Below are 24,969 nucleotides of genomic sequence, written 5' to 3'. Positions count from 1 at the left end.
ATCCCTATTAAAATTCATTTGATTATATTCAGTCAAAAACTCCAAGTTGTTGAGGTGTTTTTGGATCCAGCTATGGTTACTTATCCATCCTAGTGACGGACAAATTGGATGAGTATATACAATCCAGATTTTTATCCAAGCCATTGCTTTAACAATACTAGAGACCTCCTGGCAAGCTGACATTGAGTCACCAATGAGGGCTCTTTAAATGGAAGCCATTCTACCAGTACTGAATCCATCCACTTCTATTATTGTCTGTTCTTTTTTTTTTTTAACTCTTACTTTCTGTCTTAGAATCAATATTGCCTATTAGTTTTAGGGCAGAAGAGCAGTAAGGGCTAGACAATGGGAGTTAAGTGACTTGCCCAGGGTCACACAGCTAGGAAGTGTCTGAGACCAAATTTGAACCTAGGACCTCCCATCTCTAGGCCTGGCTCTCAATCCACTGAACCACCTAACTGCCCCCTTATTGTCTTTTCTTTTTTTTTATTTTATAATATTTTATTTGATCATTTCCAAGCATTATTCATTAAAGACAAAGATCATTTTCTTTTCTTCCCCCCCCACCCCCCATAGCCAATGCATGATTCCACTGGGTATCACATGTGTTCTTGATTCGAACACATTGCCATGTTGTTAATATTTGCATTAGAGTGTTCCTTTAGAATCTCTTCTCTGTCATGTCCCCTCAACTGCTGTAGTCAGGCAGTTGCTTTTCCTCGGTGTTTCTACTCCCACAATTTGTCCTCTGCTTATGAATTGTGTTTTTTCTCCTAGATCCCTGCAGATTGTTCAGGGACATTACATCGCCACTAATGGAGAAGTCCATTACGTTCGATTGTACCACAGTGTATTGGTCTCTGTGTACAATGTTCTCCTGGTTCTGCTCCTCTCGCTCTGCATCACTTCCTGGAGGTTGTTCCAGTCTCCATGGAATTCCTCCACTTTATTATTCCTTTGAGCACAATAGTTTTCCATCACCAACATATACCACAATTTGTTCAGCCATTCCCCAATTGATGGGCATCCCCATATCTTCCAATTTTTGGCCACCACAAAGAGCGTAGCTATGAATATTCTTGTACAAGTAAGTCTTTTTCTCCATTATCTCTTTGGGGTACAAACCCAGCAGTGCTATGGCTGAATCAAAGGGTAGACATTCTTTTGTCTCCCTTTGGGCATACTTCCAAATTGCCCTCCAGAATGGTTGGATCAGTTCACAACTCCACCAGCAATGAATTAATGTCCCTACTTTGCCACATCCCCTCCAGCATTCATTACTTTCCTTTGCTATCATGTTAGCCAATCTGCTAGGTGTGAAGTGATACCTCAGAGTTGTTTTGATTTGCATCTCTCTGATTATAAGAGATTTAAAACACTTCTTCATGTGCTTATTAATAGTTTTGATTTCTTTATCTGAGAACTGCCTATCCATGTCCCTTGCCCATTTATCAATTGGAGAATGGCTTGGTTTTTTGTACAATTGATTTAGCTCTTTATAAATTTGAGTAATTAAACCTTTGTCAGAGGTTTCTATGAAGAATTTTTCCCAATTTGTTGTTTCCCTTCTGATTTTAGTTACATTGGTTTTGTTTGTGCAAAAGCTTTTTAATTTGATGTAGTCAAAATTATTTATTTTACATTTTGTGATTTTTTCTATGTCTTGCTTGGTTTTAAAGCCTTTCCCCTCCCAAAGGTCTGACATGTATACTATTCTGTGTTTACCCAATTTACTTATGGTTTCCTTCTTTATGTTTAAGTCATTCACCCATTTTGAATTTATCTTGGTGTAGGGTGTGAGGTGTTGATCTATTCCTAGTCTCTCCCACACTGTCTTCCAATTTTCCCAGCAGTTTTTATCGAATAGTGGATTTTTGTCCCCAAAGCTGGAATCTTTGGGTTTATCATATACTCCCCTTATTGTCTTTTCTATCCATCTTCTTTGTTCCTAAAAGAGTACTAGGAGGTATTTTAATCAACTGCTTTGCTAAAATCTACAGATATAAGGGGCAGCTGGGTAAGCACTGAGTTGGCAGCTGTGTGACCCTGTGCAAGTCACTTAACCCCCATTGCCTAGCCCTTACCACTCTTCTGCCTTGGAACCAACACACAGTGTTGATTCTAAGACAGAAGGTAAGGTTTTTAAGAAAAAATAATAATAAAATAAAATCTACAGCCTAGCCTTGATTGATCTCTTGGCTTAATAAGCCTATTAGAAGAGTAAAATAAGGTTACTCTAGCATGGTCTATCATGGAAAAGTCATGTTATGCCAGCCTCTTATAATCATCACTTTCTTTTCTAGATGTTCACCAACCATCTCCGGAGAAAGTATTGTTAAATATTCACAGTAAAATTTATAACTGTACTTTTTTAAAATCCATTTTAAAAACTCCTACTTCCAATGTTCATTGCGAGGAGTAGACTAATAACTACCCAGGAAGTGGTCTACTCTGGTCTGAGCAGAAACTATTCCTCTGCTTTCACCCTCAGGAGTTCAGCAATAGGCCAATCAAGCCACAAGATGAAGATCTGCCTACCCCCACCATGAGCTTCCTGTAAACCTGAGGAGAAACCACCATGTGAAAGCAGTAGCCAACAGTTAACCCAAAGAAAATAATTCTACTTTTTTATTTTGGAAACTTACAACTTTTGGTCTAGGAACAGTCTAGAGTAAAAAATTCTCTACAATCCCACAGATACTCCCCTTTTTTTCCTTATCCCTTTAGTTTCTCAAATTCTATAAATCCAGATAGAAGGGTTTTCAAACATGAAGTTATCTTCTACTAAAAAACAACTAACCTACCCTAGAGATCCTCAGCATCTAGTCTGAAAAGAATGAGGCAAAAAAAAATTATTATATCACGTGTCCAGAGAATCAGATCATCTCAGCACTAGAAGGGTCTCCCCTCAAAGGTCGTCTATTTCAAGAGTAGGAACCCAGCTCTTGAACTCCCATGAAGTTCATCTGCCTTGTGGATTATTCAGATAACTTTTCCTATCAGGATGGTTCTGTCCCTTGTCCTATAACCAGAATTCTCCTTTGCCACTTATTTCTATCCAGTCATTGATTTAAGCAAAATATTACTAGAAAGATCAACCTGCTCCCCAAAAGTGTTATTTACATCCAAATGTAAATAATTTGTGGATAATTTACAGATTTATATATACAACAATTGTGATTTCTCTCCTCTATTAATGTGAAAAATTAAGGCCTTAGAAATTTTTCCCCCTTTAAGAACCCAAATCACTTATTGCAAACCTTCATGAAGCAATAGTACTTTATCCAGTCAGGAAATTTTTTCTCCTCAGATCCCAATTTTAACATTAGTTGGTGTTTGATGGTGGTGGTGGTAGTGGCACAGATTGTGGTTGTTATTGTGGCAGCTAGGTGGCATTGTTGGGGGCACATTGGAGACCAGATTTCAAATATTATCTCAGACATTGTGTGATTTGGGGCAAATTACTTAACCCCTGTCTGCCTCAGTTTTCTCAACTGCAAAATGGAGATAATAATAGCCTCTAGTTCCCAGGGTTCTTATAAGGGTCAAATCAGATAACATTTATATACTTACAAAGAGTTTAGCACAGAGCCTAGCACATAGTAGGTGCTTAATAATTGCTTGTTCCCTCCCCTTCCCCTACCTTATTGTCCTTTAAATTAATTCCCCGGGACTTTCATTTCTCCAGCAAGAATCTTCAGAAGCAATACTATTCAGGAAATTCTTCCTTATTTTATATCCTTATTAAAGTAGCTAAGTAGTCCAATGAATAGACCACTGGACTTGGAGATAGGAAGATCTGAATTCAAATCCAGCCTCAGACACTTAATGGCTGAGTGGCCAGGGACAGATTACATAACCTCTATCTTCCTCAGTTTCCTCATCTGTAAAATGGAAATAATAAAATACCTAGCTCCCAAGGTTATTATAAGGATGAAATAATATTTGTAAAGGGCTTTGCAAATCCTAAAGTACTATATAAATACTATCATTACTTTTTCAAAGGATAATTTAATGATGAATATTTTCTTATAGATTATTATCACAAGTCTGTGAACTGATAAGTCACAATCTCCCTCATTAATAAAATGATCATGGGGACACTTGTCTCTAACTTCGCAGCAGGGTTATCAGATTTATCCAATAAATCTGTAAATTGTAATGCCTGTAAAGAAAGCATTTTGAATCCCTCATTACTTTTTCTTCTCTAAAAATCTGTACTTTTTCAAATTGTACAGCCTGTCCAATAACCAAATGTCTTCCTGTGTGGCTGTGTCTAAAAGTACTGGATCACTGATTCTAAACAATCTGTTATGTGAGAGAGACTGTCCATTCATCACCTCTTCTTTTAGCCGGCTTCCACCAGTCCCCTCAGTCTTTCTTAACCAATAGGAGCAGCCACGATTCACAACAGAATCCAAAAAGTCAAATCATTCATTAAGCATTTCCTACAAGTCTGCGTTCCTTCAGTCTTCTTTCCATAATTACATACACACACCCTGGAGTTGCTCTCTAGGAGAAACCATTATCGTCATAAGAAAAAGTAGGAAAATATTAGCATTGAAGACGCTTTTAAAAACTCTCTCCGTATAAAAATAAAACGATACCTTCATGTCTGAAGAGTCAAGGCATACATATACGTCAACTCAAAGAAACAGTTTCCAAGTACGATCAGCAATAATAAGCCCCAAATGTGCCAGCGTAAGAAAGATGGTCTGAATTTCCTTTTGACGTTACATGACTTCTAAGCAGCAGCCGAAGCCTAGTTCTGTTAGCCCACTCGGGCGCCTAACCTTGGGTCAAGAAGAAACCGATCTCTCTAGCTCTCTTTTTATTATATATAACCATCTTGATTCACAGAAGTTGCAAGAAGGAGTGGGGGTGGGGGAAGCTAAGGGTTAGTTTGTAAAACAAGGGGCATCCACTTATGGAGATGTGACTGCGTGGGCAGCCCGAAGGGGCTGGGAAAGGAGGGGGGAGGGGATGTCATCAACTCTTGGACTTTTTCTGCTAAGTGGAAATTCCCAAGCTCCGAAGTCGAAAGGGTACTGAATGAGTCTTGGACATTCCCCGGCGGGGCTCGCTAGAAAACCTGGACTGGAACGAGGCTACGAAGGAGTCAAAGAACGAGATTTCTTGACAGAGGTATTTTTAACTGTCAAAAATCTGATGGTGTTGGTTCCTCACTACTTCACTGGAATTCTCATTCGTTTTGAGTCTCGTTATTCTGGACCTAATTGTGAGGCAGCCTCTGGGACGCTACCACCTTCTGCATAGCTTTACCGAAGGAAAAAAAAAAATCTGAACGTGACAAAAGGTGAATGACAAGCAAATGGGACCTTCTCGTATACTTTAACTGACAATAATAATAACTAGCCCTTATATAAGGTTTGAAAGTTCTTTACATATATTGTAGGTGGTTCAGGGTATTGAGCTCAAAGGCAGTCTCCGATACTCAGTAGCTATGTGACCCGGGGCAAGTCACTTAACATTATTTGCCTTTGTTTCCTCAGCTGTAAAACAAGGATCAGAATAGCACCTACTTCACAGTGGTGAGGACAAATGAGATAATATCTGTAATAAAAGTGTTTGGCTTCGTATCTGGCATAGAGTGCTACAGAAATATTTATTCCCTTCTCATTCCCTTAACTCATTTGTCCTTCATGACAACCACCATGAAGTAGGTGCTATTATTACTGTTCCCATTTTACAGATGGGAAACTGAGGCTGAGAGGGGCTAAAAAATAAAAGAACAAGAACTTTTAAAATAAGTCATTCACAAGTCGGTAGTCCTGTAATAAAAATATAATATAAATTAATTAAATAAATAATACAATATAAACATAATAAAAATCACAATCTTCAATAGAATCCGTTTTTCAAAGTAATATTAAATGCCAACTGGGGCTTCATTTTGCCAACACAGAAGATCTGGGAAGGGATTTCTTGCTAGGTTTGTTTTCTCCTGTCTCTTTTCCCCTTTTTTCGGGGGTGGGGGGGAGGGAGGTGAGGGCTTGATATTGTAATATATATTACATTTCCCTCTTTTTTTTTTTAAGGATTGAAGTAGAGTCCTTTTCATGTTGCAATCAGACTTTATTACCACACAGGAAATGATGCTGTGTCCTTGTACAGCTGCTTACTGAGGCTTCCTTTATGCTTAAAATGAGCCAGCTTCCTCTTATTTAGCCCAGGAATTGTAAAGCAAAAATGGACTTATCATTGTTTAAATTTGAAAATATTTCAGTGACACTTCTGGTCAACAGGCTAAACTGGTCAGTAGGTAAAGTTTGTCTTTGCTGTCCCCCACAATCTTTTTATTTGCTCCTGAATAACACTTCTCTCTCCTTCCCTCTGGATGTTCTGTACACTCCAATTGTTCTCCCCTTTTTGACAAGGGGGGGAAAAGTCAAACTGATTCATACTAAGGTGATAATGGCTATGTGTTACCCCTGTCGAGAGTAAACCTATTTTCAAATAGGAGGGAAACCAATGTTTAACACAAGGCAATAAATTCCTTAGGGTAGAATTTCAAGTATGGAAAACAAGACAATAGAAAAGATGCTAGATAACAGGGGTCTATCTGCCCAGGTATTTCTCTCAGTTCTAATCTTATCTTTGTCACACCCTGGCTATATTACTGTAAGCTCGTCATTCCATACCTCAATAACAAGATTTAAAGGACATAAAAATAGGTTGATTTTTTCAAAATATGGTTTGAGAAAGAGACTGTACTTGAAAAAACATATTTTTAATGTTTAGAAAACAGCTCAAGCAATGTCCTTTGGACTTTGTAGGGTATTTTTCTTTTCACAATTTCCTTATTGGAGATAAATAGCATTAGCAATATAAAATGTTGGAAATGGAAAGGCTTTAGAAATCATCTAAGACCAACTCCTTTATCCAAGAGAACAAAAAACTGAAGCCTAGAGAGGAAATGTAAATGGCCACATGTAAAAAGTAGAAATGTAAAAAGGTCACACAGAGAGTAAAAACACTAGACTCAGAAAGAACTCAGGTCTTCGAATTCAAAATGGTTCATGATTTAATGATTAGAAGTATCTAAAAAGGAATGTAGAGGTAGTTAGATGATATCTGTATCTGATATCACATAATTTGAACTTAGCTAAAAAGAATCTTGAAGGAGCATCTGGAGGAATGAGTATCAAAATGATCCCGATCTCCCAGAAGGATAGTAGTCTACTTTCATCTTAGTCTCTTGAGGAAAAGATGCAAATCCATTCCACATGACACCTAAACCAAGAAGTTCTTAAGTCAAAATGAATCTCTCTCCAGTTTCATCCACTTTGAAGATTTACATAAAATGATGTAGAATGAAGTAGGCAGAACCAAGAGAACAGTACGCATAGGGATGCCACAGTGGCACTGGCCTCCTTGCTGTTCTTCACATGAGACATTCTTCCATCTCCTGATTCTAGGCATTTTCACTGGCTGTTCCCCATTCTTGGGATTCTCTCCCTCCTCGTGTCTGTCACATGACTTCTTCCAATTCTAATATCTCACCTTCTACATGAAGACTATTCCAATCCCCATTAATACTAGTGCCTTTCCTCTGTTCATTATTTCCATTTATCCAGTAGATAGCTTATCTGTCAATATGGTGTCCATGTGGTAGCTCCCATTAGATGGTACTTCTTGAGAGCAGAGTTTGTCTTACCTATTTTTTTTTGTATCCTCAGTTCTTAACCCAATATCTAGCACAATTTATTGTTGTTCAGTTATTTAGTTGTATCCAACTCTTTGTCATCCATCTGGGCTTTTGTTGGCAAAGATACTGGAGTAGGGGGTAGCTAGGTGGCTCAGTGGATTGAGAACCAAGTCTAGAGACAGGAGGTCCTGGGTTCAAATCTAGTTTCAGAAACTTCCTAGTTGTGGCAAGTCACATTGCCTAGCCCATACCCATCCATACCTTGGAACGAACACACAATATTGACTCTAAGATGGAAGGTAAGAATTGGTACTGGAGTGCCTTCTCTAGCAACTGAGGTGAACAGAGTTAAGTGACTTGCCCAGGGTCACAGAGCTACTAAGAGTCCAAGGACAGATTTGAACTCAGGAAGAAGTTTTCCTGACTCCAACCCTCCCTACTCTATCCACCTCATCACCTGGCTGCCTAGTATATAGTAGGTGTTTAATAAATGTTTACTGATTAATTGGCTGCTTCCAATGTGTATGGAAAGAACAAACAAACCAAAAAATTGAAACTAAATGCTCTATAATCATAATGACCAAGCTTATCCCCAAGGAAGAGGTGAGAAAAAGCACCTCTCTATTCCACCTACAGAGGTGTGGAACTGCTCATGCTATCAGAATTGGTTCTGTGTTGATTAGTTTTGCTAACCTGTTTTTTCCCTTCCTTCTTTTTTATTCTTATAAGGAGTAGAATACTGGGCAGAGGATGGGGGAAAACATATTTGTAAAAATAGACTATATCATTAATTTTTTCATTTTAAAAATATGTTGATTTTTTAAAATAATGCTAATAAGTCCATTCTAATGGAAATCTCTTTTCATTTAAATTCATCTTAATTCCTTTTGGTTAATTTCCAGCAGGTAGGGGTGATCAATAGCACCCTCTTCATATGCCCTAATAATCAAATCACCTTTTTTTACTCAAATAACCCTCATTCCTCCAATCTTTCTTCATAAGACCTACTCAGAAGAAAAAATATATCCCTCGCAAACATTAAAATATTATGCAAATTAATATATTCTTATTCCTATTTTATGCCCTCTCTCTAGTTTCTCCATATTCTTTTAATGCAAGGTTAAACCTTTGTATTATAATGAAGGTCAGAGATTATTTCCTAATCTGTACGATCATTCTCTTTTCACTATCAGTATCTTGGTATGTTTGCCTGTTGGTTTTTCCCCCACAAGTACCACTTTGCTGATTTTAAAGAGATGACCTATCTTGCATAGTATTTAAAGGATACAGCCCAGAAGGTTATGGGTCCCCAATGAGTTTATCTCATTAATTTAAAAAGTCAGTATATGTCAGTATTATCCATATGATTCAATGATTTAAAAATAAAACAATTAGTAATCAGCTGAAATAGCAGCTTTTTATTGCCAAACAACAGAAGGTATATGCCAGGCACATTCAATTTTTTGCCTCAAAAGAGATTTTAGTTTTAAACTTCAATATGGCATCCAAAATAATAGTCATCATTTAAAATAAACAGAATTTGAAATCTATGGACTCTGTCACTACAACTTCATGTGAATCGGTAATTTTCTTTATGGAAAGGACAATCTTTAAATAATCTAAAGCTAGAGAACATTAATAATAGCAGCAATTTGTTAAGTAAATTTTGTGGTAAATTTAAATGAATCTATCAAATTAGACATAATCACACAGTGCAAGCATCAGTTTAGAGTATTTGTTTTATAATCGCTGTCTTCACATCATTAACTTTCTTCAGCTTCAGTTCTCAGATCATACATACCATATCCTGCATAACACAAAAGCAGAAAATAGTAGATGTATTTTTTTTCTTATTTAAAAGATCACTAAATAAAACTTTGACTGAGCATAATGGCTTTTTCAAGGCATTTTACTAAGAGATCGAGAAAAAGACCTCCCACAACAATGTAGTCCAATGGTCTCCAGCATGCTCAGAGAAGACACAAACACCATATCTAAGCCCAATCTTCTAAGATGCTGGAGAAGAACATTCATTCATTCATTCATTTCATTCAGGGGTGCTCAACTATCCCTGATATATAAATTAAAATACTTATTCCTTTCATAATCAAAACTTTCTGTTCATCACCTAGACCAGTTTAGGTATCACAGTCTTTAGAATAGAAGTTCTCTGCCAAAGAAGTTCATTTTAACAAATATATTATCTTCTCTGGCCAGGGGTTCTTAACTTGGGATTAATGATTTTTTAAATATTTTGATGACTATTTCTGTATAATTGTTTTCCTTTGTAATCTTATGTACTTTATTTTATGCACTTAAAAATATTATTCTGAGAATGGACCCATAGGAGTCCATCTCTCTCTCTCACACACACACACACAGAGTTAAGAACCCCTGCTCTTTGGTCACAATGTTGATGTGATGAATGGATACTTGTGACATTATTGCCATTACTGTGAGATGGTATTCCCATGGCTAACAAGGTATAAATTATAACCTGAATTTATCAAAGCCCTCTCCTTAGTATCATAGTAAGTTATTACATAAAATAGAGCCTTTTTAGCCATTTCTCCAACTATAGCTTCCATATGAAGTGATGGATGAAAAGAAAATCCTCACTCGATTTAATGCCAACAATTCCCCTAGAAAGACTCCCCAAGGGGCAAAGCTAAGTCTTCACTGGACACACAAAAGACAAGAACATGTCAAGCTGGTTCTTGACAATGACTACATCTGGATGCAGCTTGTGTGGCAGGTAGTGGGAAAGCGTCATCTCCCAGGCATCCACCAAGTACACACCAACTCCCGAGAACATCTTCCTCAGAATGGTGTCGAGCTGAACGGAGAACCAATCACTGTTGAATAGGCTGACCTCGGGCCCCAGCTCCTGGACGTTGGCTGTTCGAATAACTACCACTGTCTTCGGACTCCGGTCTAGGAGGCGCACAACTGCACGTCGAATATTCCTTAGCCTCCGGATGTAAACTTCTAAGGGGAAGGTGCTGAAGTGAGACCATATGGCAATGGCCACCACAGTGCTTCTCCCCCCCACAATCCTGTTCAGCTCATTGGCCACATAATGTAGCTCATTGCTTAAGACAGTAGTGAATCGGATGGGAGGTCCATGACAGCGGTATCGTAGCAAGATGTTATGTTTCAAATCCACTGCGAGGTAGGGGCCAACATTTTTGGGACTTCCCAGGTTAAACTCCACCAAATCTGAAAAATACATTTGCACAAAGTTCAGCTACAAAAATCAAATACTTTTCTCCCTAATTCCACTTACCTAAAGGAATCAAAGAAAAGCAAAATAAAAGTTATCAGCCAAGAACCTCTAAAATGTCAAAAGGAACTTTGATTAATTCATAGAGTAACTGAAATAGCATACATCAGGGCAGCTAGGTGGCACAGTGTATAGAGAGCTAGATCTGGTGTTAGGAGGATCTGTGTTCAAATCTGGTCTCAGGTGTTTCCTAGCTGTGTGACCTTGGGCAAGTCACTTAATCTTCATTGCCTAGTCCTTTGCCCTTCTGTTTTAGAGTTGTTACTAAGACAGAAAGTAAGAGTTAAAAAAAAGAAAAGATATAGTATACAATCACAAAGGAAATGGAAGAAGAAAATGGGTGGTATTGTCAAAGGAGCATTTTATTTGAAGTGAAAAAGCCTGTTTTCCAATACCAGTTCTGGTGCTCACTACCTGTATTACCTCTGATGACTCATGTGACTTCCACAAGTCTCAGTTTCTTTACATAAAAAAATTAGAGGGCTGACCTTGATAAACTTCTTTTTTTTTTTAAACCCTTACCTTCTATCTTGGAATCAATACTGTGTATTGGCTCCAAGGCAGAAGAGTGGTAAGGGCTAGGCAATGGAGGTTGAGTGACTTGCCCAGGGTCACACAGTTGGGAAGTGTCTGAGGCCAAATTTGAACCCAGGACCTCCCATCTCTGGGCCTGACTCTCAATCCACTGAGTCACCCAGTTGCCCCTTTGATAAACTTCTTAGGTCCCTTACAACTTTAAATTTTATGATGCTACAAACCCCTTTTAAGCCTTTTTTTTTAACCTTATTACTCTAGCCTAGTTGAGACTGAACTTGCTAAAAAGAATTTTAAGTTCATTTGCCAGAAATGTGACCCACTGAGGTTTTCTGACTTCTTAACTCCTTCAAGGAAAATAAAAAGAAAAGAAAAATTTTAAAGAGCTGATTTCAGTGCACACTGTCCACCAGACAAAGAAATCTTGCTATACTAGGTGGTCACTGTACACAGGATAAAATCAGCTTGGTACTTTCATTTCATTGTCCCAAGAAACAGAATACAAGATTTTATAAGTCAGTCAGTCAACAAATATTTATCAAGCATCTCCTACATGCCAGGTCCTGTGCTAAGCACTAAAAAATAAACAAACCAAAAACAGACCCTGCTTTCAAGGAGCTCAAAACTTAATTGGCAGGGGAATGGGGAGGACAATAGGCACACAGCTATGGAGAAATAAGACAGACTCAGAACAAATTGGAAATAATCCACAGAGGGAAAACATTGGTATTAAATAAAGGCAGAGGATGTGCTGGGCACACAGTAAGTGCTAATGGAGAATGGCCAAAGAATGGAATATTACTGTGCCATAAGATATAATGAATTCAGAGAAACAAAGGAAGATATCAATCAATACAGAGTGAAATCAAGAGTCAGGAAACTAATGTCAATGACAATGAGGACAACGTAAAATGGAAAGAACAATGAAACTGACTGCAATGGCTATAATCACTAATGAAAGAGTATCACATAATCACTCCTTTTCACTACAAAACTAACTACTGATGATCATATCACTATAATCACTAATTTAGAGAACAGCTGAGAAAATGGACCTCTTTCACTTTGAGAATGGACTATTGCATATATCAACAGATATAGTCAATGTCTTATTGGTTTTGTTGAACTACTTTTTTCTTCTATTTCTTTTTTATTTTTTGTTACTTGGTGGATCTCTCTCTCTATATATATATATAATATAACAAAATATATTTTGATAATGTAATTTGATAAAATTGATAAATTTTAATAGTTATTTTTCTTTGTAATCTTGGGTATTTTATGCATTTAAAAAACCTTATTCTGAGAAGGGGTCCATAGCAAACTTTCATATCTACATATCTACAACAATCTTTTTTTTTTTTGGTAGCAGGGAGGAGGAGCATTGAAAATAAGCTTGATTTCCTCTGTGATGCTACAAAAATTACCCAGATGCCCCATTCAATTTGTGGAGTCTTCCATACTCCCTGGATCAACATTCATTAATTTGGTTTCAAGTCCAACAGGGTGGCCAAATTGGTTTGGAAAATGTTATCTTGGAAAATCCTTGGCCTCACTTAATCCTCCAACTTAATTCATTACTGTTTGATTGTCAGCCCCAGTTAAATGGAATAACAGCTAAAGTCCTCCAAAACTAAGAAGTCCCATTCTTCCTCCAGAATAGATCATGTCTGATTAGTAAGATTACAAGAGAGAGTTAGGGGACATAGTAGATAGTAGATAGACTGCAGGACTGGAGTCAGAAAGACATCTTTCAGAGTTCAAATCTGGCCTCAGACACTTACTAACTTTGTGACCCTAAGCAAGTCACTTAATATTGTTTGCCTCAGTTTCCTCATCTGTAAAATGAACTGCAGAAGGAAATGGCAAACCTCTCCAATATCTCTTCCAAGAAAACCCCAAATGGGGTCACAAAGAGTTAGACATAACTGAAATGACTGAACAACAACACATAAAGATCAGTGTCAATAGAACAAGAAAACAATCAAGATGGTTAGGAATCCTTTTAGTCATCAAAGAAAAGAGCAAATGGTTTAAAAAAAAAAAACTAAACGGTAAGCAGTCATAACCTCCTACGGGACCCAGGCTGTGATAATCTTCTTTGTATAGTGCCTGGCATTTGTACCATAAGCACACATACAATACAGATAATCTTTTTGAAGGTTTTAATTCACTTTTCCAATTCTTCAACAATATGCTACATACAGGGCAGCTGGGTGTACAGTGGATAGAGCAGTAGGAGGTCCCAGGTTCAAATCTAGCCTCAAACACCTCCCAGTTGTGCAACCCTGGGCAAGTCACAACTCCATGTGTCCTTCTGTCTTTAAGTTGTTACTAAGGCAAAAAGTGTTTTAAGAGGAGGGTGAGAATGCTATAAAGTACCTATGTGAGGTACTGGAGAGAAATATCGTCCCCAAAGGAGGTAGTATAGGTTAGCATAACAAGCCCTGGCTCTGAAGCCAAGAGACCTGGATTCCAATGCTACTTCAAAAGCTGTGTTTCTTTGGGCAAGTCCCTTAACTTCTCAGGACCTCTATTTTCTTATCTATAAAATTAAGTTGTTGGACTAATGTCCAAGATTTCTTCCAGCTTTGGATCTGTGCTCTTATGGGTCTTCAGAGGATAATCTACATATCATCCTGATAACTGTGATCATCTATAACACAAAGCAGAGACATGTAGCAAGTTAAATTTAAAACGAATTAAAATATAAAGCTTTTATAAAGTGTCTTAAGATCTGACATATGAGAAAATGAAAGGGAAAAGATGTGTAAATCAAGAAAAGCCTCATTGACACATGTTAAACCCAGTGGAATTGTATGTCAGATATGGGAGGAGAGTGGGAGAAGGGGAGGGAAGGAACATGGAACCATGGAAAAATATTCTAAATCATCTAATTAAATAAAATTAAAAATTAAAAATAAAAGAATCAAAATTGTGGATAATCCAAAGGGCCTTCAGAGAACACACACATACAGGCTGGACCTTAACATATGGGTAAGCTGCCAACAGATGGAAATGGGGAAGAAGGTAGGGAATTCTATGTAGAAAAGCATGAAATGTCTTATCAAGATGGCTAGTTCTCTAGTGGGACAGGAGCCTAGAGAACATGAGACTTAAGTCTGAAAAAATAGATCAGAGTTAGATTGTGAAGGATATAGAATATAAGGCAGAGGAATCTGCTCTATATCCAATGGGAAATGGGGAACCATTGAAGGTTGGTAAGCAGTAATTTGTGCACCAAGTACACTCTGGTGGCACAAATTGAGCTCTAGACCTGGAGACAAGAAGACCTGAATTCAAATCTAGCCCAAGACCCTAGCTATGTGATCCTGATAACTGTAATAATGGAGACAAAAATAGTGCCTGCCCCACAGGGTTGTTGCGAGGAAAATGAGATGATATTTGCAGAGTGCTTGGCACAATACCTGGCACATAAATAAATGTATAGAGCATGTCCTATAGGAATGCTTATTCCCTTGACCCCTACATTCCTTTGTGCGCCAGAAAGAGCAATATGGCATCTGGGTATAGGATGGAATAGAGAAGGATAAGACTGGAGACAGGAAAACCAGTGAGGAGACTTGCAATAATCCAAGTGAGAGGGGTAGCTGAATAACACAGCAGATGGAGCACTGGTCCTTGAGGCTGGAGGACCTGGGTTCAAATATGGCCTCAGACACTTCTCAGCTACCCTGGGCATGTCACTTCACCTCATTTGCCTCTCCCTGGCCCTTCTTGTCTTAGAGTTGTTACTAAGAAAGTAAGGGCTTCAAAAACCCCCCCAAACCAAAACCAACCCAAATGAGAATGAGGTACGGTGGTACCAGTGGAGTGAGAAACAGGTGTAAGAAATGTTGCAGAGAGAATTGAAGGGGGAAAATGATTAGTGATTGATTAAACGAAAGTGGAGGAGGAAGAAGAGGAAGGAGACCAACACCATGGCAAAGTGTTCTCCCCAGCTCTGAACTCTCAGTGTTGTGCTCTAAGAAGCTAGACAAGGCGGTATCACTGTTTAAAGAGGGGGAAAAAAGAAAACCTGTTTCTTTCACCTTTTGTGGTAGCATCGACTTCTCCTTTTAAAAAATTCTTTTTTATATAAATATATATTTTTAATATAATTTTTTATATTTTTAAATAAATTTTAATTTTAAATAAATTTTAATCATTTTAAATAAATTTTAAATAAATTTTTTTATTTTAAATTTTAAATTAAAAAATAAATTTTAAATCAATTTTAAATCAATTCTTAATAGCAATCTAGTTTTTCCCACGCAAAGAGAGCATGCCTCTTTCAATAAGTATTCTAATGCAAGATGAAATGGCCAAACATATCAGACTAAAAAGAGGTTTATAACAAATTTTGGAAATTACTTTTTAAAAATACCCCCAACCTATCCCCAGATTCATTCTCTATACACACTCAACTCTCCTAATCCATTTATCATCTCACTTAATGGAAGGCTCATCATTTCTACTCATCCATGAGGCAAGAAGGAATAGATATGTCACTGGCAGATAAAAGTTAGGAGTCTTAGTCCTGGTCCTGAATAGATGCTCTAGATCCCTTTAGGAGAATGAAGAAGGCAGGAAGATTTCTCTAGTATGTTGCAAGCTCTCTCCCTAGCGGACCTGAAGCATCAGGTCAGGGGAAAAGGGGAAACATGGCACCTTTGTCCATGGCCACTATGGAATTCTGTCAATAAATCAATAAATATTATCAATTATTTGATATCATTATCAATGGCACTGTGCTAAGCACTGGAGGTTAATAAAAGAGAATTCCTGTCCCCAAGAAACTTACAATCTAACAGCAGAGCTTTTCTGACTAAGAATTGAACTAACCAGAGGTCTAAGAGAAACCAAGGAATGTGCCAACATTTTTACATAATTGAATCACAGAAACTTGGACCCAGAGATCATCTGAGAGGCAGTAGAGTGCAGAAGAGAGTGCACAGGATGTGGAGCCCTACAGTTTGAACTCACATCCTAATTCTGCCATTTGCAAGCTATAACCATGAACAAATCATGCAACATTTCTAAGCTTTGGTTTCAACACTGGTAGAAATGAGAGTAATAATAATTAATACATGTCCCAGCTACCACACAGGATAGTTATTGTGGGGCAGAAAATCCTTCCACACACTTACAATACCAAACAGGAATGCTGCAAGCAAGAAAGTTGTGACTGCACACCTGGGGCAACTGGTTATAGTTTGGCTGCCTGCTGGATTGATCTAGCACCCACTGTGGACTCTTTGGACAATAGAGGTATAAAGGGTATAAAAGGGGCTTGGGGGAGTTTGGTGAGGAGCTCCAGAGACCTCAAGGACCCTCCTTATTGACTGCTTTTTAAAAACTTTCTTACCAATGATTTTTATTTTTTCTTATCCTTTGGACTTTTTTTTTTAAAGCCACCTCAAAAATTGCTTCTACGTGAGGGTATTGGAATGATTTTAGTAAAAAGACTATTTAAAAGCTCAGGGTCTGAGGGCACTTTACCAAAAGCAGTATACTAATGTCTACATTTTCCCTTCCCTCCATCCCCACCACAGTTATCATGTGTAAAGTATTAATATAAGATTGATAACCAAAAACACTGAGGAATTATTATTATTATTACAATCACTTCATCCAGACCCCTTATTTTAAAGAGGAGAAAACTGGACTTTTTCAAGGTCATAGATCTAATGACAGGCTAGAATTAAGAAACCTGGTCTCCCTGACTCATAATTCACAGTTCTCTGCACAATACTGTTTTTTCTCCTAGTAATATCAGCTGCCAAACATTTTTCTTGGATTGAAACTAGAGCTCTCCCAACTACTTTCTGAGTTAAAAAAAATTTTTTTATTAGGTGGCTCAGTGGATTGATAGTCAGGGCTAGAAATGGGAATTCCTGTTTTCAAATCTGGCCTCAGACATTTCCTAGCTGTGTGACTCTGGACAAGTCACTTAACTCCCACTGCCTAGCCCTTACTATTCTTCTGCCTTGAAATCAACACACAGTATTTATTTCAAGATAGAAGGTAAGAATTTTTTTTAATTTATTAATGACTTTTTTAAATATCACATTTCCCAATATCCTGCATTGTCCCTCCCACTCCAAGAACCCTCTCCTATATCAAAGACAGTTAAGGAAAACCAACTAAGACATTAATCTCTTGTGACAGCATACACAGCATTCTGCACCCACAGTTTACTACCTCTTGAGTGATGAGAGAAAGTCTTTGCCTTTCTAGCCTCCCCACCCAGCCCCAAGTCCTTGGGTATATATATAAATATTCCCTATATCTTGGAAGCATTCATCAGAAAAACCAAGGTACCAACCTGGAACAAATGTGATCAGATAATCAAACCATTGTCTTATGGTAGAATCACCAAATAAGTAAATCATTTTTCCTTGTAAGCATTCTGTAATGTTTTCAGGTTCATTAAACTGGTGCATCTTGAACTTTCTAGACATCCATTGGTTTTTGTAATAATAACCAGAAGGGAAGTTTTCCATGCTTTGAGAAGGTTCAGGGTCATTTGTTTCTGGAAAGACAAAAGAAAAGTCTTGAAAAACAAAACAATTCCTAGTGTGATGATATAAACATTCCAACATACATGTAACTTTTTATCCCTACTGTTAACACCTAAGAAAACTTCCTCTTAGTTGGTCCAGTGACACAGAAGGCTCTGCGCTGCATAAAAGTATTGTTCTTAAGAGAAGTGACAGGTGAGAAGTGAGTATGTTAATGCACTTGAGAGAAAGGAAGATAAAAGCAGCTGACTTTTTCCTCTGAGTGCATACATTCTCATTATGACTGAAGGAAATGGAAGATCAAAAGAAGCAATTATGGAAATATAAGCTTTAGATTCAAAACACTTGACAGGCATTGCTTGATTTCTCACCAGAGGCAGATGCCAGCTTATCCAGTTATTTCATAAATAGATAAGTTGAATCGTAGAGAAATGATACAGCTAATCCATAGCAAATCAGTGGCAAAGGCATAAATGATGTCTCTTATAGTCCATCCATCGTCCAACATTTTATACATATGTAGTTTCTCATCTGGATTAAATCAATAGCCTCTTGTCTTGTCTCTGTACTTCTAATTCTGTCTCCAAATAATCTATGCTATATTGTTGGTTAGTTGTTTCCATTGTGTCTGACTCTTTGTGACTCCACTTGGGGTTCTATTAGCAAAGATCCTGGAGTAGTTTGCCATTTCCTTCTCCAGCTCATTTTATAGATAAGGAAACCGAGGCAAAGAGAGTTGCATGATTTGCTCGGGGTCACACAGCTAGTAAGTGTCTGAGACGACTTTGAATTCTCTTCTACATCCCTTCCTTCTAGAATCTGAGTTCCACATTTAAAGACACTCTAAATATCCACCCACTCTATAGTATTTAAAACCCAAATATTTATGAATCTGCAAATAAAATATAAATATGTCTTCTTTCATAGAAACAAATGTACAATTGCTAAACTATTATCTAGAGCTTTTGGTGTCATCTGTACTACTTAGAACTCCTCTATTTCTCATTCTTTCCAAAGAACTTTAGTTAAATATTCCTTCTTTGGTCAGGGTACATATTTAAACAGCCTCCTTAGATATCTGACAACTTTTCACGGGCTCAGAATCTAAGTTTACACATCAGTCCTCTAAAGTTTCATCCATGCAACTATTGGCCTTATTCTGGAGTGAGGCTTGCTTTTGTGTGATATATTGTTATTAAGAATGCTGCATGTCACGTAGGAAACAATTACTATTTCAATTCAATGATAATTCTATTTACTATCAAACGTCAAGCAAGTCAAATCCATTACGGTACATAACATTCATTACAGATATAGCTATAGTTTTGGGTTTGTTTTTTTTTTTTATCAAGGAAATTTGTTTATTCAAATGGTAGCAAAACTGAATCAGAGGAAGTAAGTATAAACAGGAGAATGTAAATCAGGCAACAGAGAGCGACAGAGTTCTCTGGGAACAAAATAACTTGGTTGAACCATGAGAGTTCTAAATCTTACCCAAGGGGAAACTCCTCGGTGCATACATAACATTCATTCTCGAGGGATGTGTGCTCAATACCAGAGAAGTGAAAACATATGCTTACACTGCCCCCCTCTGGCCATCTGACACAAGACTCATATTTTGGGTGCAATTGAGGATTTCAGGCAAACTACAAGTAAGTTGTGATTCATTAGCTCCTTTGTAAATCAGCTCTTTGGAACTCAGGGAGGGAATTCCTAAAGCAATATTTTAAGTAATGGTTCAGTTCCCAAGCTATTCCACAAAAGCCTATTGAACACATGATATAACTGAAATATAGATACAAATATTTTGTGGAAGAAAAAAACAGTATTCTAAATTCTAAGCACATATTTCCTAGAGGCAAATTTATTAGCTAAATTAATTCAAAGCGCAGAGTGAGACTTTTTTTGGACATGGCCAATATACCAATTTGTTTTGCTTAATTATACATATTTCTAATGAGTTTTGCTTTTCTTGCTTTCTCAACAGTAGATCAAGGGGAGGAAGAGAATGCAGACTTTTATACAAAATAAAATTTAAGAAATTAATTCTAAGTGCCTGTTCCTAGAGAGAGAGAAAGCAAAAGGGGCAGAGGACCACTTGCCTTTGGAATGTTCTTTTGTTTATTTTTAAAAGCTCTCTACCCAGACCATTTTTGAGTTACCATTTATAGGGTGCAAGAACAAAGATAAATCTCACCCTCAAGATTAAGCGGGAGGACAAGATCCAAGCAACAGTTTTGTCACAAGAATGACAACTTTAGGTGCAACCTGGAGAATCATCTCTATGAACTGGGCAAGACATGGAGAAAGGGAAGCAAGTAGTGCTGGGACCACTGCTTACCATGGGTCCACCTCACTTCCCTTGCCAACATGGGTTAAGCTGGTTTCTATCCCACTCCCCTCCAATCTGGAATTTGATTGGCCCAAAGGCCAAGGTACAAGCTACAGCTCCCTTCACATAACTTCTTGGTACCCACTGGATTAAGTAGATGTTTACCAGTCACTTAAAAACATAAAATAGGGGGCAGCTGGGTGGCTCAGTGGATTGAGAGTCAGGCCTAGAAATGGGAGGTCCTGGGTTCAAATCTGACCTCAGACACTTCCCAGCTGTGTGACCCTGGACAAGTCACTTAACCCCCATTGCCTAGCCCTGACCACTCTTCTGCCTGGAACCAATACACAGGATTGATTCTAAGATGGAAAGTAAGGGTTTAAACAAAACAAACATAAAAACGTTTACACTGCAATGAAAGGGAGTCCTTTAGATTTAGAGATGTCCTAAGAAGCACCCTGCCCCACTGATCAGATGGGGGAATATTTTTATTCTGTCTTTTCAGTGCTATGATCTAGGAGTGCCCCATTTTGTTCCTGAACTAATAAGGTAAGAGCCTAAGTCAGGTCCCACCCCTCATAAGGTTATAACTGATTAATCAAGACTCTCTAGTGCTTGTTTGCTTTTTAACCCTTACCTTCTGACTTAGAATCTATACTAAGTATTAGTTCCAGGTAAGGGACAGGCAATTGGGATTAATAAGTGCCTTGCCCAAAATCATAGCTAGGAAGTGTCTGAAGTCAAATTTGAACCCAGTACCTCCTCTCTCTAGGCCTGACTCTATCCACTGAACCACCTAGCTGCCCCAGGCCTTGCTGTTTTATTGTTCAGTCGCATTCCACTTCTTTATGACCCCATAGACCACACTGTTTCTGGGATTTTCTTGGCAAAGGTACTAAAGTGATTTGCTATTTCCTCATCCAGTAAATTAAAGCAAACAGAGGTTAAATGACTTACACAGGGTCATACAACTAGTTAAATGTCTAAGGTTGGATTGGAACTTGGGTCTTCTTCATTCCAGGCTCAACACTATTCACTGAGCCATCAGGCTAGTCCAGTCCTTATGCTATTACTACCTTAATTCTGTCTTCAAAGAGAATAGAACTCTTCCCTGATTTCTGTCTTAGTTTCTTTTTAGAAAGGAGCTTGAAAAGAATGTTAAAAGAACTTCCAATGAAGATACTGATTTAAGTATTGAAAAAAAGGTCTCTTATGGTGGGAGTAAAGATTTTAAAGAAATGCTGAGGAAATGTGACTTCTTAATATATTTTTTAAACCCTTACTACCTTCCTTCTGTCTTACAACCAATACTGGTTCTAAGGCAGAAGAGCTGTAAAGACTAGGCAATGGGGTCAAGTGACTTGCCCAGGGTCACACAGCTAGGAAGTGTCTGAGGCCAGATTTGAACCTAGGACTTCCAATCTTTGGGCCTGGCTCTCAATCCACTGAGCCACCCAGCTACCTCCAATTTCTTAATATTTTTTAAAGAGTTGAAGCAGAGAGAAGTTTAGTATGCTTTAAGAATTTCCATATGTATGTACATATAGACATACACATGTGTCCATGTAGACATATATACATACATTTATATAATGTAATTTGCAAAAATACTTTAATTTGCAATAAAATATAGTAGAAAACAATAAAGTCAGAAGGTAAGTGTTAAAAACCAAACAAACAAGCACTGGAGATTCTTGATTAACCCACTTAAATTAATACACTTATTAGTTCAGGAACAAAATGAAGCACTCCTAGTAGAGAACTCCTTCCTCCCTTCCCTTCCTCCCTTCATCCTTCTATCTCATTCACACTTGGCCTTAACCTTAGAGCACTTTTAAGTTAACTCAAGGCGAGTTAGGATACTTAGCTGCCCACAGTCTAGAGCTATTCCAAGATGGGTCCAAGAAGGCAGGATCAAAGGATCCTGGAATATCATAACTGTGACCCCTTTTCATGGATGGCCCACATGCCATCAGCTCCTAAGCCCTATGGATGACAATATCCTTGCACTGAGCCTGGGCAGAGAGTGGCCAATCGCCCATCAAAAACAGTTGAGCAGATCCACTTCTCAGTTCCTTGGGAAAGAACAGGCATATATAAAGTAAAAACAAAGAAGAAAAACAAAGTGAATAGGCAGAGAGAAATCTTGATTATGTCATGAGGTATTCGAGGTGGAAGATTTAACAAAGAAGAAGGAGAGAAAAGGGACAATACCATTTGCAGGTAAGTCATATCAGGCTTTTCTGGCAGAGCAAGGAACTGAGTCCTCTAAAGAGGAAACAGTTACTTAAGATTCAAACCATCCTGATATGATCCACAGATACATCAGGGAAGAGATGAGCCAGAAAAGAAGGGCAAGATATACATGGGGATGGTGGAGGGTACCCACGGAGGGATACAGAGTCTAATAATAGGGAGGGAAGCTATCTTTGCAGGGCATGTAACTAATACATGACAGAGAATCTCCCAAGACTTGCTAAACCTGCTGGGCAATACCCACTTCTCGTGATGCAAGAGGAAGAAAGAATAATGCCAAAAGGAACTAGGAACCCTGGGCTGGAAACTACAGACCTAAAGGGCACTGATGTTGTATGCTTATCACTTCTAATAGGCAAAGGACTTCCTAAGAGTAAGACAGATTTAGAAAGTATATGACTGGCTAAGATGACAGGGTCTGAGAATGGGATTTGGGTATAAAGGATTAGTATATACATATATATAATATTGTATTGTATTGTGTTATGTTATGTTATGTTATGTTGTGTTGTGTTATGTTATGTTATGTTATGTTGTTATGTTATGTTGTATTGTACTGTATTGTATCATATTGTATCGGATTATATTATATCATATCATATTGTATTGTATCATATCATATCACATTATATCATATCGTATCATATCGTATTGTGTCATGTTATGTTATATTATATTATATTGTATTGTATTATATCATATTGTATCGTATTATATCATATCATATTGTATTATATTGTATTGTATCATACCATATCACATTATGTCATATTGTATCGTATCATATCATGTCGTGTCGTGTCATGTCATGTCATGTCAGTACACATAGTATAAATAGGTTTTTGGTAAATTAACTTACCCTCTCTCAACTTCTGTTTTCTCATCTGTAAAATGAGAAGGTTTTATAAATAATAACTAGCATTTATGTAATACTTTAAGGGTTTGTAAAGCACTTTACACAAATAATTAAAACAGGCGAGTGAAAAATGTATTTACCTATAGTTTTACACATCTAAGAGAAAGAACTTTAAGTTGAAAATGTATTATTTATTTATCTATCTGCCAAGGCAGATATCAGAGAATAGCAATAACACTGATAGAAGAATAGCAGTTAAGAAACTCAGCAAATACCAAAAGATAAAATCCAAGAAAAGAGCTAAAACTAAAATCAATGACTTCAGTTGTCTATCTACAAATAAACAAAAGTAAAAAGGTGAACTAAGATGTAATTCAAAAAGGCAAGTTTAACCTCATAGTTCATTGAAAGTTAATGAGATTGGACCCATACCTGGAATATGGCTCTGGAAAGAAACATATCTCAAAGGAACAGAATAACTAAAACAGAATAGCATTGTAAAGGAAGACAATGGATTCAAGAGAAAAAATCCTGGAATCCAGAGGAAGACTGCAGGGAGAAAACCTATGGAAAAGAATTAGGATGTCACTGAGCATGGAGTCAAGTAGATTCAACTTCCTAAGTTCAAATCTGGCCTCAAACACTTGCTTTTTTGTGGTACAAACACAATTGGGTGACCTGGGCAAGTCACTTAACCCTATTTGCTTTGGTTCCCTCATCTATAAAATGAGCTAGAGAGGGAAATGGCAAATTACTTCAGTATCAGTGCCAAGAAAACCCCAAATGGGGTTGTGAAAAGTCAGACATGACTGAAAAATGTTTAAACAACAAAAAGTTGAAGAGTCGATCAGTGAAACAAACTAGATAAGATCCAGGGAAAAAAATTAACTTCAAGTTTGATAATCCCAGAATACAGACTAATTGGAAAGACTTACTATTCACCATGAAGGCTGGGAAAACTAGAAAGCAGTACGGCACATATTTAGTATATGATTGTCATTCCTCCTTTTTCTTTGCTCAGTGTTAAGCTACCTAGAAGACTGAAACACTGAATCAAACAATAAATTAACAAGTATAGATTTGAATGTTTAGAGGAACTCTCTTTAGTGATGCAGAACACTTTCTTTGCCACTTGTAGTCCCAGACAGTTGTCAGAGACCCTGAGGATCCAAACTCAAATGATTCTGGCCCCAGTTATTATTATTGATAATATAACTGCCAATTGTTCATATTAAATGATGTCAAATTATTGAATCATTTCCTGGTGAAAATCTAGTTATTGTAGTACTGATCCATTCTGAGTTCTCTTACAGATATAGTATCCTCTCCCCTCCCCCCAAATTATAATGTATTTTATAAAGTTGCATCCTCTCAATCAAACGTAAGCTCCCTGAGGACAAGGGCTGTCTTTCATTTTGTCTTTATGTCCCTAGCACAGAGGTTCTCAAATTTTGCACATGGCACAGCTTTGAAGAATTGTGGCATGTCTAATATTAAATTGGCAGAGGAGCACCT

The 24,969-nt window shown here is 37.6% G+C and overlaps 1 protein-coding gene across 2 annotated transcripts in view; it reads right to left on the bottom strand.

The window, feature by feature from the left end:
* Nucleotides 1–9,067: 9,067 nt before the first annotated feature.
* Nucleotides 9,068–24,969, bottom strand: part of NXPE3 (neurexophilin and PC-esterase domain family member 3) — a 57,997-nt gene continuing 42,095 nt past the window's right edge. For both annotated transcript variants that reach the window (XM_007493537.3, XM_001370005.4), the window contains 2 exons: nt 17,815–18,021; nt 9,068–10,888 (listed from right to left, as the gene is read on the bottom strand). In XM_007493537.3, coding sequence (XP_007493599.2) covers nt 10,338–10,888; nt 17,815–18,021 — 758 coding nt within the window. In that variant the 3' untranslated portion in view covers nt 9,068–10,337. The remainder of the gene's footprint in view (nt 10,889–17,814; nt 18,022–24,969) is intronic.

Source organism: Monodelphis domestica, chromosome 4 (assembly GCF_027887165.1).
Source record: "Monodelphis domestica isolate mMonDom1 chromosome 4, mMonDom1.pri, whole genome shotgun sequence".
NCBI classification, from domain to species: Eukaryota; Metazoa; Chordata; class Mammalia; order Didelphimorphia; family Didelphidae; genus Monodelphis; species Monodelphis domestica.
This window is presented reverse-complemented; position numbering and strand designations above follow the sequence as displayed.